Source organism: Coregonus lavaretus, assembly GCF_964263955.1.
Source record: "Coregonus lavaretus genome assembly, chromosome: 26".
In the NCBI taxonomy this organism is placed as follows: Eukaryota; Metazoa; Chordata; class Actinopteri; order Salmoniformes; family Salmonidae; genus Coregonus; species Coregonus lavaretus.
The window spans coordinates 665,068-678,663 of record NC_140013.1 but is presented as its reverse complement, the minus strand read 5'-3'; the positions used below and the strand labels follow the sequence as shown (position 1 = coordinate 678,663).

The 13,596-nt window shown below is 45.7% G+C and overlaps 1 protein-coding gene across 1 annotated transcript in view; it reads right to left on the bottom strand.

The window, feature by feature from the left end:
* Positions 1-13,596, bottom strand: part of LOC311101685 (neuronal tyrosine-phosphorylated phosphoinositide-3-kinase adapter 2-like) — a gene marked incomplete at both ends in the record, with an annotated part of 118,074 nt that overhangs the window by 26,423 nt on the left and 78,055 nt on the right. The window contains one exon of the mRNA XM_084142836.1: positions 11,501-12,658. Coding sequence (XP_083998962.1) covers positions 11,501-12,658 — 1,158 coding nt within the window. The remainder of the gene's footprint in view (positions 1-11,500; positions 12,659-13,596) is intronic.

Sequence of the window (13,596 nt, the reverse complement as noted above, 5' to 3'; positions counted from 1 at the left end):
TGGACCATGTTAGTTTGTTGATTATGTGGACACCAACGAACTTGAAGCTCTCAACCTGCTCCATTACAGCCCTGTCGATGAGAATGGGGCTGTTGTGTCATTGGAAAACGTAATGATGGTGTTGGAGTCATGCCTGGTAATGCAGTCATGAGCGAACAGGGAGTACAGGAGGGGACTGAGCACGCACGCCTGAGGGGCCCCAGTGTTGAGGATCAGCGTGGCGGATGTGTTGTTACCTACCCTTATCACCTGGGGGCGGCCCGTAAGGAAGTCCAGGATCCAGTTGCAGAGGGAGGTGTTTAGACCCAGGGTCCTTAGCTTAGTGATGAGATTTGAGGGCAGCATGGTGTTGAACGCTGAGCTGTAGTCAATGAATAGCATTATCACATAGGTGTTCCGTTCATCCAGGTGTGAAAGGGCAGTGTGGAGTGCAATAGAGATTGCATCATCTGTGGATCTGTTGGGGTGGTATGCAAATTGGAGTGGGTCTAGTGTTTCTGGGATAATGGTGTTGATGTGAGCCATGACCAGCCTTTCAAAGCACTTCATGGCTACAGACGTGAGTGCTACGGGTCGGTAGTCATTTAGGCAGATTATCTTAGTGTCCTTGGGCACAGGGACTATGGTGGTCTGCTTGAAACATGTTGGTATTACAGACTCAGTCAGGGACATGTTGAAAATGTCAGTGAAGACACCTGCCAGTTGGTCAGCACATGCTCGAAGTACACATCCTGGTAATCCGTCTGGCCCTGCGGCCTTGTGAATGTTGACCTGCTTAAAAGTCTTACTCACATCGGCTACGGAGAGCGTGATCACATAGTCATTCGGAACAGCTGGTGCTCTCATGCATGCTTCAGTGTTGCTGCCTCGAAGCGAGCATAGAAGTGATTTAGCTCATCTGGTAGGCTTGTGTCACTGGGCAGCTCGCGGCTGTGCTTCCCTTTGTAGTCTGTAATAGTTTTCAAGCCCTGTCACATCCGACGAGCGTCAGAGCTGGTGTAGTACGATTCAATCTTAGTCCTGATTTTACTCTTTGCCTGTTTGATGGTTCGACGGAGGGCATAGCAGGATTTCTTATAAGCGTCCGGGTTAGAGTCCCGCTCCTTGAAAGCGGCAGCTCTACCCTTTAGCTCAGTGCGGATGTTGACTCTAATCCATGGCTTCTGGTTGGGGTACGTATGGTTACTGTGGGGACGTCGTCATCGATGCACTTATTGATGAAGCCAGTGACTGATGTGGTGTACTCAATGCCATCGGAAGAATCCCGGAACATATTCCAGTCTGTGCTAGCAAAACAGTCCTGTAGCTTAGCATCTGCATCATTTGACCACTTTTTTATTAACCAAGTCACTGGTGCTTCCTGCTTTAGTTTATGCTTATAAGCAGGAATCAGGAGGATAGAGTTATGGTCAGATTTGCCAAATGGAGGGCGAGGGAGAGCTTTGTATGCGTCCCTGTGTGTGGATTAAAGGTGGTCTAGAGTTATTTTTCCTCTGGTTGCACATTTAACATGCTGTTAGAAATTAGGTAGAACGGATTTAAGTTTCCCTGCATTAAAGTCCCCGGCCACTAGGAGCGCTGCCTTTGGATGAGAGTTTTCCTGTTTACTTATGGCCATATACAGCTCATTGAGCGCAATCTTAATGCCAGCTTCGGTTTCTGGTGGTAGATAGACAGCTACGAAAAATATAGATGAAAATTATCTTGGTAAATAGTGTGGTCTACAGCTTATCATGAGATACTCTACCTCAGGCGAGCAAAACCTCAAGACTTCCTTAGTATTATATTTTATGTACCAGCTGTTGTTTACAAATATACACAGACCCCCACCCCTTGTTTTACCGGAGTCAGCCGTTCTATCCTGACGATGTAGAGTATTTCCCGTCAGCTGTATGTTGTCCATGTCGTCGTTCAGGCACGACTCGGTGAAACATAAGATATTACAGTTTTTAATGTCCCGTTGGTAGGATAACCGTAATCTTAGGTCGTCCAATTTGTTTTCAAATGATTGAACATTGGCTAATAGGATTGATGGAAGAGGCAGTTTACTCGCTCGCCGTCGGAGCCTTACAAGGCACCCTGACCTACGTCCACGATATCTCTGTCTCTTTCTCATGAGAATTACGGGGATTTGGGCCTTGTCGGGTGTCTGTAGGATGTCCTTCGCATCCGACTTGTTGAAGAAAATCTCTTTGTCCAATACGAGGTGAGTAATTGCTGTCCTGATTTCCAGAAGCTCTTTTTGGTTATAAGAGACGATGGCAGAAACATTATGTACGGAATAAATTACAAATAATGCGAAAAAACACACATAATAGTACAATTGGTTAGAGGGCTGTAAAACGGCAGCCATTTTCTCCAGTGTCACTTTTTCCTAGCTGATGCTCTCATGCATGTTTCAGTGTTACTTGCCTCGAAGCGAGCATAGAAGTGATTTAACTTGTCTGGTAGGCTCGTGTCACTGGGCAGCTCGTGGCTGTTCTTCCCTTTGTTGTCTGTAATATTTTGCAAGCCCTGCCACATCCGACGAGCGTCGGAGCTGGTGTAGTACGATTTGTTCTTAGTCCTGTATTGATGCTTTGCTTGTTTGATGGTTCGTCGGAGGGCATAGTGGGATTTCTTATAAGCTTCCGGGTTAGAGGTCCTTTGCTGTTGTTCTGGGATTAATTTGCACTTTTCGCACCAAAGTACATTCATCTCTAGGAAACAGAACGCGTTTCCTTCCTGAGCGGTAGGACGGCTGCGTGGTCCCATGGTGTTTATACTTACGTAATATTGTTTGTAGAGATGAACGCGGTACCTTCAGGTGTTTGGAAATTGCTCCCAAGGATGAACCAAACTTTTTTTTCTGAGGTCTTGGCTGACTTCTTTTGATTTTCCCATGATGTCAAGCAAAGAGGCACTGAGTTTGAAGGTAGGCCTTGAAATACATCCACAGGTACACCTCCAATTACATTTTAGTCATTTAGCAGACACTCTTATCCAGAGCGACTTAAAGTTAGTGCATACATTCTTTTTTTATTAATTATTATTATTTGTATTATTTTTTTCATACTAGCTCCCCGTGGGAATTGAATCCACAACCCTGGCATGCTCTACCAACTGAGCTACATCCCTGCTGGCCATTCCCTCCCCTACCCTGGACGACGCTGGGCCAATTGTGCTTCGCCCCATGTGTCTCCCGGTTGTGGCCAGCTACGACAGAGCCTGGATTCAAACCAGGATCTCTAGTGGCACAGCTAGCACTGCGATGCAGTGTCTTAGACCACTGCGCCACTCGGGAGGTTCAATTGACTCAAATGATGTCAATTAGCCTATCAGAAGCTTCTAAAGCCATGACATCATTTTCTGGAATTTTACAAGCTGTTTAAAGGCACAGTCAATTTAGTGTATGTAAACTTCTGACCCACTGGAATTTTGATACAGTGAATTATATGTGAAATAATCTCTGTAAACAATTGTTGGAAAAATTACTTGTGTCATTCACAAAGTAGATGTCCTAACCAACTTGCCAAAACTATAGTTTGTTAACAAGAAATTTGTGGATGAAAAACGAGTTTTAATGACTCTAACCTAAGTGTATGTAAACTTCCGACTTCAACTGTACGTACAGTCAGTGTGGGGACGACGTCATCGATGCACTTATTGATGAAGTCAGTGACTCAATGCTATCGGAAGAATCCCGGAACATATTCCAGTCTGTGCTAGCAAAACAGTCCTGAAGCTATAATGGGAGAATGGTGTCTCCCATTCTCCCACTATCTCCTGTTTATTTATACAATAGTACACAAGTATAAACACCATGGGACCACGCAGCCGTCATACCCCTCAGGAAGGAGACGCGTTCTGTCTCCTAGAGATGAACGTACTTTGGTGCGAAAAGTGCAAATCAATCCCAGAACAACAGCAAAGGACCTTGTGAAGATGATGGAAGAAACAGGTACAAAAGTATCTATATCCAAGTAAAACGAGTCCTATATCGACATAACCTGAAAGACCGCTCAGCAAGGAAGAAGCCACTGCTCCAAAACCTCCATAAAAAAGCCAGACTACAGTTTGCAACTGCACATGGGGACAAATATTGTACTTTTTGGAGAAATGTACTCTGGTCTGATGAAACAAGAATAGAACTGTTTGGCCATAATAACCATCGTTATGTTAGGAGGAAAAAGGGGATGCTTGCAAGCCGAAGAACACCATCCCAACCGTGAAGCACGGGGGTGGCAGCATCATGCTGTGGGGGTGCTTTGCTGCAGGAGGAACTGGTGCACTTCACAAAATAGATGGCATCATGAGGAAGGAAAATTATGTGGCTATATTAAAGCAACATCTCAAGACATCAGTCAGGAAGTAAAAGCTTGGTCACAAATGAGTCTTCCAAATGGACAATGACCCCAAGCATACTTCCAAAGTTGTGGCAAAATGGCTTAAGGACAACAAAGTCAAGGTATTGGAGTGGCCATCACAAATCCCTGCCTCAATCCTATAGAAAATGTGTGGACAGAACTGAAAAGGGTGTGCGAGCAAGGAGATCTACAAACCTGACTCAGTTACACCAGCTCTGTCAGGAGGAATGGGCTAAGATTCACCCATCTTATTGTGGGAAGCTTGTGGAAGGCTACCTGAAACTTTTGACCGAAGTTAAACAATTTAAAGACAATGCTACCAAATACTAATTAAGTGTATGTAAACTTCTGACCCACTGGGAATGTGATGAAAGAAATAGAAGCTGAAATAAATCATTCTCTCTACTATTTTTCTGACATTTCACATTCTTAAAATAAAGTGGTGATCGTAACTGACTTAAGACAGGGAATTTGTACTAGGATTAAATGTCAGGAATTGTGAAAAACTGAGTTTAAATGTATTTAGCTAAGGTGTATGTAAACTTCCGACTTCAACTGTATCTCCTAGATATAGGACAGACACTTCAAACCCCTATTCCTGACTGTTTGTTTATTTTTTGACTGTCTTTTTTTTGTGCCATTTATGAATGTGTTATTAAATGCGTTTCTACATTATCAAATAAATGTGTTTTTTTTTAGACCTCTCTCTCTCTCTTTATGCTGGGAGTGTTTGGTGCATGCTGGGAATTGTTTGAGTGAGTGCTAGGTGCAAGTGTTGTGTAGAGTTAGATATGCTGGGTTTTCTTTCGGTTTTCCTTTTCTTGGTGATATCCTTTTTTCTTCTATGCATGATTAAGGTTCTTCTTTTTATTTTCTTGTTGTGGTAGAATTAAGTATATTGTTTTTCGTGTCGAAATTACCCTGATTTTGGTGGGGATGGCGGCCCGAATTGGGACGCCGTCCTTGTCACTTAGGCACGGCTTTAGGTGTGTTACTGAAGCTACTGTCACGGTGGAGGAGTTTCTGGTCGCGGTAGAAGAGAAGGTAGGATATGAGAATGTTGCTTATGCATCACGGATGAATAAAGCGGTGGTGGTATTTCTTAAAGAAGAGCGCCTTGTTGATCGTATGGTTGAGCATGGCATACTTCTTAAAGGAATGTTTATTCAAGTTACGCCGCTTTTTTCTCCATCAACAAGGGTAACGATTTCAAATGTACCGCCGTTTATTCCAAATGAGCTATTGGAGCGCGAGTTATTGCGCTTTGGGAAGTTTGCAAGTTCAATTAAGGTTGTCCCGTTGGGTTGCAAACACCCGGCATTAAAACAGGTTGTCGTTTCGGCGACAGGTGTTTGTTTTTGGACTCACCGGAGCAGACTTTGGAGTTATCGTTTAAAGTCAAGTATGACAATAGACTGTATATGGCTTATGCTAGTACGTTTAGTCAACGGTGTTTTGAGTGGGGGATGTTTGTCATAGGCGATATGCTTGCCCGAAAAGGGAGATGGCAGAGGGAGGGGCGCAGGTGGTCCTCGTAACGCCTGGGCCCACTGATGTAGGGAGAGGTGGGCTGACAGCGGTAGAGCAGCCACAGGCATCTGTTGCTGAGGAACAAGTTGTCCGTGTTAAGGGCACAGAGTTGCAACTTGTATCAGAGGGAAATGTTATGCAGCAGAAAAATATTGTTGTAGAAGGTAAGGATGGATCTGAAGAGCCAAGACTGGTGAGGAGGTGCCCAGTACGAGTGCTGGGGTTCATGTGGAGCTAATCTCCCAGGTAGTGGAGGAGATGCCCACTACGAGTAATGGGGTTCAGGTGGGGCTAGTCTCCCAGGAAGTGGAGGAGATGCCTGGTACGAGTGATGGGGTGCAAGTGGGGAGTGTTGAAAGGGATGTGGTAGAGGGGAGTCAGTGGTCTGTGGCCTCAGTTGAGGAGGATCAGGAGAAGGATATGGATATCTCTCTAAATACGATATCAGCTGTTGAGGACTCAATTTATGATCTAGAGGAGGTAAATGGGTTTCTAGATCAGTCTTTTGGGAAATCTGTCAAATAGGCAGATTATTTTGATGTTGATAAGTTTGTGAGGTCAGCTGTGATGTTACAGAAGACGGTGGGTTAGACCAGTTGAGTGAGAAGAAGCGGTTTCGCTTGAGGAAATTTGTTACTGCTGTTGTAGCAGCAAAAGGTGGTGGGAAACGTGGTCAGGTTAAGATAACATTTAAATAATGATGATGATTATGCCTCATAGGGTGTTTTATTCTCTTTGTCTGGTTTCTCTGTGGTATCTTCTGCTTTTCCTTTTTATTTTCTATATAGAGATACTAAGGGTAGGTTCTCTCAATATTAATGGAGGAAGGGACAGGAATAAGAGGGCTTGGGTATTAGAAGTAATAAAACAGAAAAGGCTTAATGTAGTTTTCCTACAGGAGACACATAGTGATGAGGAAAATTAAGTTGACTGGGGTATGTGGTGGGAGGGGCAGCATATACTCAGTCATGGTACTAATTTCAGTGCTGGGGTGGCAATCTTGTTTTCTTCAGGCTTAGGGGTGACTGTGGTATCTACAGCAGAGATTGTCAAGGGTCGGGTTTTACTGGTGAAGGTGGATGTTATGTATTTTATCTTGGCCAGGTCGCAGTTGTAAATGAGAACCTGTTCTCAACTGGCTTACCTGGTTAAATAAAGGTGAAATAAAAAAATAAAAAAATATTTTTTTTATTTTTTTGGGTTGAATTTTTATGCTCCTAATGACGGTACAGAGCGTATTGTTGGTTTTGATAAAATAAACGAAACCTTAAGACAGTGTGACCATGAGGGGTGTATGGTTTTAGGGGGGCACTGGAACTGTACAGTGGATTTTACTGTTGATCGCACCGCTGAAGAACCTCACCTGCGGTCAGCCACTTGCCTGTCTGGTCTATTAACTGAGTTTGAGCTTTCTGATGTGTGGAGAGTAAGAAATGCTAAAGTTAGTTAGTACACATGGCTAAAAGTTAATGAAGGTCGTGTTAGTGCAGTAAGGTTAGACAGGTTGTATGTATCTGAGCAGTACTGTAGTAGGGTTGTAAGGTGTGACATTACTCCTGTGGGTATCTCTGATCACCATATTGTCACTGTTGATATTCACTTGTCCTGTCATCATCTTATTGGTATTTTAATGTTAAATTGTTACATGATGTCATGTTTTGGGAAAGGTTTTTGTTGTTTTGGGAAAAATGGAGGGTTACAAAAGGGAATTTTGAGTCCTTGAGACAATGGTGGGAGGTTGGGAAGACCCAAATACGATTATTTTGTCAACAGTATACTGCTCTGACTCGAATTGAAGTTAAAGAGACTATCAGGGCCCTTGAACAGGACATCAAATATATTGAATTGAAGTTGCTCACTCAGAATGACCCCGGACTAGTCATGAACTTACAGGACAAGAAACATGAACTAAGGTCGTTTCTGCATGAAAGAGTGAAGGGTGCCTTGATTAGGTCTCGTTTCGCTTCTTTCAAGGATATGGATGCTCCTAGCGCTTAAAAAAAAAACTTAGGACAGTCGACATTGCAACGTAATGTTGGTCTGCCTTCGTCTCCCTGATGGGAAGGTGACCACGGATGACAGTGAAATGCGTCAAACATGCCATGGATTTCTACTCTGCCCTCTATAAGGTGGAGGATTGTGACTCTCTGTGTACTGAACAGTTGTTACACAGTCTTCCTCAATTGGGACCTGAGCAAAGAGTCGTATTGGACTCTGACATTACACTGCAAGAGCTGTCCACAGCAGTTATGCAGCTCTCAACAGGCCGAGCCCCTGGCATTGATAGTTTACCATCTGAGTTTTATAAGCACTTTTGGGGGTCTGTTGGGGAGGATTTTTATGAAGTGGTGTGTGAATCTTTTCATGAGGGCTCTCTTTCTGTATCTTGTCAACGTGCGGTACTTTCACTGTTGCCAAAAAGGGGGGATTTGGCTCTCATAAAAAATTGGAGACCTGTTGCTTTGCTGTGTGCAGAATTTAAAATAGTTTCTAAATGTCTCTCAAACAGGTTGAAAGAGTATCTGGGATTGTTGGTCCACAAGGACCAGTCCTACTGTGTACGTGATCGCTCTATTGTTGACAACTTGTTTCTAATAAGAGATGTAAACTGTCTGATATAAATGTGGGTTTACTTTCTTTGGATCAGGAGAAGGCTTTTGATCGTGTGGACCACCAGTACTTGTTTAAAACAATGAAAGCCTTTGGGTTTGGGGATGTTTTTTTGTCTTGGATGAATTTACTGTATGCTGGGGACTCGTTTATGGTGAAGGTGGGGGGTGGTTTGAGTTGCCCCATCCCTGTCCAAAGGGGCATCAGGCAGGTGTAATGTGCCAGGTGTAATGAAGGGTCCCACGATAGCACTGTCTGCGTATGCAGATGACGTAACAGTTTTTATTACAGGGTGTGAGGATGTTAAGGTTCTCTCAAACGCTTTAAAGGTGTATGAGGGGGCCTCCTCAGCTAGAGTCAATTGTGGAAAGAGTGAAGCGCTGTGGTCAGCTTCAGATGGGGTCCGCTCTACGGTTACCAGGGGGGCTTCAGTGGGGCAGGGATGGGATGAAGACTTTGGGGTTTTTTCCAGGCTCCGATGTCTTTCAGAAAAAGAACTGGGAGGGTGTAGTGGAGAAAGTGTGTGCCAGACTGTCAAGATGGAAATGGGTGCTGCCCCAGCTGTCTTATAGGGGAAGGGTGCTGGTAGCTAATAATCTTGCTGCCTCTACCCTGTGGCACAGACTAATGATTTTGCAGCCACCAAAGGGTCTGATACAAGAGCTTCAGAGGACCCTTGTCAATTTCTTCTGTTCTGGACATCACTGGATTAAAGCTGCAGCCCTGTACCTGCACGAGGGTGGGCAAGGCCTGGTGGACATTTCCTCTAGGATCATGGCTTTCCGGCTTCAAGCAGCCCAGAGACTGTTGTACAGTGACGGTTCTAGCTGGGTTGATACAGCCTACACATTGATGAGGAGAGTGGGTTGTTTGGGCTTAGACAAGCACATTTTCCTCTTAAAGCTGGAGGGATGTGAGTTGCCTGGCCTGACTCCATTTTATGAGTCTGTTATGCAGGCTTGGAGAGTTCTGGTCAAGTCCCGTAAGGCCTGCACGCCACCAGGGATGTGGCTTTTTGAAGAGCCTCTTTTTCACAACACTGCCATCCAGTCCCGTGTTCTGGGTTCAGCTAGCCTACGTTCATGCCTGTTAGGCGTGGGTGTACTAAGCTGGGTCATCTGATGCGGAACAGGAATAGGTCGTTAGAGGAGCTGGGAGAAAGAGCGGGGATCCGATCGTCTCGCCTACTGAGGAAGGTCGTCGCTGAGGTCTGTGTCACCTTGCCAGTACTTCATCTGCAGTATGTGACTGACACTTCCAATTCTGATCGGTGGAAGGAGGGTCTGGATTATGTGTTCCCTGCACTGATTGTTAGTGCTGCGGCGGGGGCATTCGAGGAGGATGTGGGGATGCTGCTTTCCTTCGATACCCCGGAGCTGGGGGAGTTCAAGGAGGTGGGAAAGAAGGAAATGTACAGAATATGTGTAAAGGTGTCCCATGCCTCTTCCCTGGAAGGGGTAAAATCGACGAGGTGGGCGGGTGTGCTTGGTCCAGGTGCCTCCCCAAAAGGCTGTTGGCGATCATTATACAAACTGCCTATTGATAAGAGGACAGCTGACCTCCAATGGAGGATAATACATGGAGCCATAGCCACCAACATGTATCTGGTACACCTGGATCCTACTGTTGGGGAGGGATGTCCATTCTGTGCTGAGTCTGAAACTCTGGCACATCTGTTTTTACAGTGTCCCAGGTTGGTCGGGATGATTGACCTGATCACTAATTGGTTCTCAACGTTGGGAGAGGTTTTCTCTTCCCAACTGTATATATTTGGGCCAAAGTACAGGTTTAGTCAAAACAGTGTAGTTGTGTTGCTCAATTTTGTGTTAGGGGCAGCAAAATTAGCGATATGGAAGACCCAAAAGAACAGTATTCGGGGACAGAGGTCTGTGGATGTGGTGGGAATGCTGGAGGGAATGTTGGCAGTGAGACTAGGGGTTGAGTTTGCCTATTATACATTTGTCAACAATATTTATCTGTTTATGAGTATATGGGGTATTCAGAGGCTGTTGTGTTTAGTTACTGTGGAGGAGGAATTGGAGTTGTGTTTTTAATTGATGTGTAACTACGGTTTTGTATGAGTATTTATTGTGTGGTGGGCTCCCAGACCCAATAAAGATGATTTAAAACTCTCTCTCTCTCTCTCTCTCTCTCTCGACCACACCTGCTGTCACGACCTCTGAATGCTCGGCTATGAAAAGACAACTGACATTTACTCCTGAGGTGCTGACCTGTTGCACCCTATACAACCAATGTGATTATTATTTACCCTGCTGGTGATTTATGAACGTTTAAACATATTGAAGAACCATCTGGCCTTAATGACCTTATAATCTCCACGTGGCACAGCCAGAAGAGGACTGGCCACTCCTCAGAGCCTGTTTCCTCTCTAGGTTTCTTTCTAGGTTCCTGCCTTTCTAGGGAGTTTTTCCTAGCCACCATGCTTCTGCATTGCTTGCTGTTTGGGGTTTTCCGTAAAAGCACTTTGTGACATCTGCTGATGTAAAAAGGGCTTTATAAATTTGATTTGATTTCCAGAAACCGAGCATCGAGCTCACAGAAAAATGCAGAATCAAAGAGCAACTGAAGTACTCTACTCAAAAATTTTCCGAACCAGTTTTCTCAATAATATTATTAATCCACACTCTCTATTTTTCTCTCTGACATGGCATGTCTCTCTGTATTTATCGCTCAGGGTCTCTGGGTAGGAGACAGATTGACAGGTATAATCCATGTGTGAATTTATTCAATTCCTTTTAGCAACTTTTTAGCAGTAACCCTCTGAATTTACATAGATATTTTGAGACATTTGTAACAGAACTGAAGATGAACATATTACTTTAAGAAGCTACGCTTGAGGTGGGGCTCTAGAAGAATTTGGTCACTCCCTCTATCTTTCACCTTCGCCTCATTTGTTACGCATCCCTTTGTCTGCGTAAAGAACACACCTTAATGCAACCTTTATTCACCCTTATTCATAACATATGTGCTAATAACTAATCATAGGCACTCACATTCAGCGGTCTCCTTGAACTTCCTCCCTCCCGATCCCTCCTTTAGCATATTCCTGCCACTGGTAAACAGGTTGGTGAGTTCATCCAGAGGGCTTGTGGGGGTATGGGAACGCGACACATTCTGCATGGAGCTGTGGGCCGGAGAAGAGTTACTCAGTTTACCTCCCCCTTCATGACCTCCATCACCTGAGCTCTTGGCGGCGTGCGCCACGGAGGAGGTGGATCGGGGCATGCTGCCCCCTATCTTCAGGGCGTCGTAAGGTGGTGGGCGCTTGAGGCTGAGCGGTGTGAGCGAGCGGCCCATGCTGACGGGTGAGGGACACGCGGAGTGGCTTCGAGGGTGCCTACCGGCCGACGCCGATGCCTTGTAGAGAGTGGAGGGCATGGGAGGGGCGGAGGAGCGACCAGATATAGTGATAGTGTGGGTGAATTGGAGATCCTGTTCTCCCCTCTCTCTATCCTTCTCTCGTTCTCGTTCCCTGTCTCTCTCTCTCTCCCCCTTGCGGTGGTGGGTGGATGGGGGAGGAGCCTCTGGGGTCGTGGGTGAGGCACCCCCCCCGGGCTTGTTGGTGTAGCCAGTGGCAACGTTCTCCAGCATGGGCAGTTTGGTTATGTCCAGCGGGGTGAGGGGCGACTCATCCGAGTTGGGCGAGCACAGGGCAGGGGCTGGTGGGAAGACCAGCAAGGGCGGCCGGTGGGTGAGCAGGTTGGGGAAGGGGGCAGGGATATCACAGAGGGACCCCCGGGGGGTGGAGTGGGAGGAGGAGGAACGACCATGCTCCATGTCCAGGATTGTAGGGGTGGAACACACCCCCATCTGTTCCCACTTAGCGTCCTGGAGCAGGTCATCAAACATGGGGTACTTCATTTCCTCATAGACCGACTCACTCTGGTCCTCGTCCTCCAGGTGGCGTTGCTTCAGGTCCCTCTGAATGTTACCCACCATCTCGATGTAAACAGGCTCGTCCTCGTCCTCCGTGTCCGGGGCTGGGCTCTGTCTCTGCGATGAGGACTTTACCCTCCTAGAGGACTTCCTATTGCCGGGATTCTGGATGTAGGATTCATCGAAGGAGGTACTCAGCTGCGTGTTAGGGTTCCTCTTTGGCTTGGGAGGAGGGATCCGCTTGTACTCCTCACTGAACGGTCGCGACTTGGACCCTGCACGGGGGACAGACAGACAGCAGCGTTAAAACAGGTCATGAGCAGATGGCCATGATACAAAGGACAATAGCGGCAGAATTGATTAAGATTAAAATCAGTTCATTGGTCAATTGCACACAAGTTCCAACCAAAATTTGACTTATGCTTTTTAACCCTTCTGAAAGACACAGATACATACACATACATATGAAGGTTTTGGAGAGGTGCAGGGGACTGCCACACTGGGCACCCGGGCAAGTACATCCTTTTTTTCCCCCCACTTGCAAGTACATGTTTTTTTTCTTCTTCAGGGTTAGGGTTGGGTTAGCATTAGACTCATGGTTAGGGGTAGAGTTGTCATTCCGGGCTGGGCCTCAAATTCTAAATATGTACTCGGGCTGGGCCGGGTTATGGCTTGTCAGGCTGTGTAAAAAAAAAAGAAAATGCTGCACCTTGTCTCTCTCCTCCTCTCTGTCAATGAGCAGGACAGGCAGTGCAGCCAGCAACAGTGTGTATCCCGCTGTCCATGTTGCTGAAGCTATACCTAACTACAGTCATTTTATTTTTGTTTCTTACCTGTTGTTTCTCTTAATGAAAAGTTATGTTACCGAAATCCCTAATTTGTTAAGATAGCAAAAACATTCCCTTCAACCATTGCTATGCTCTTTTCACGTGGCACTTGCATGTAGTGCATGCACCTGACATATGGGGTAGGGCCGGACCATTGGATAGCCAATCATAATCGCATTAATAAATTGGATATAACCTCTGAACACCGTTGTAACACATATGCCGGCAGCAAAATGGACGCGAAGAATGTGAAGAAGGGTCTTGCCACAGGCAAATGTATATTGGTTGCTCAGGAGGGAAAAGGGAAGTCTGATGTCTGGAAAACATTTGACCTGGTTTTTAAAACCACTGGCGAATCCACTGGCAATTCAAAATGCAGAGGGTGT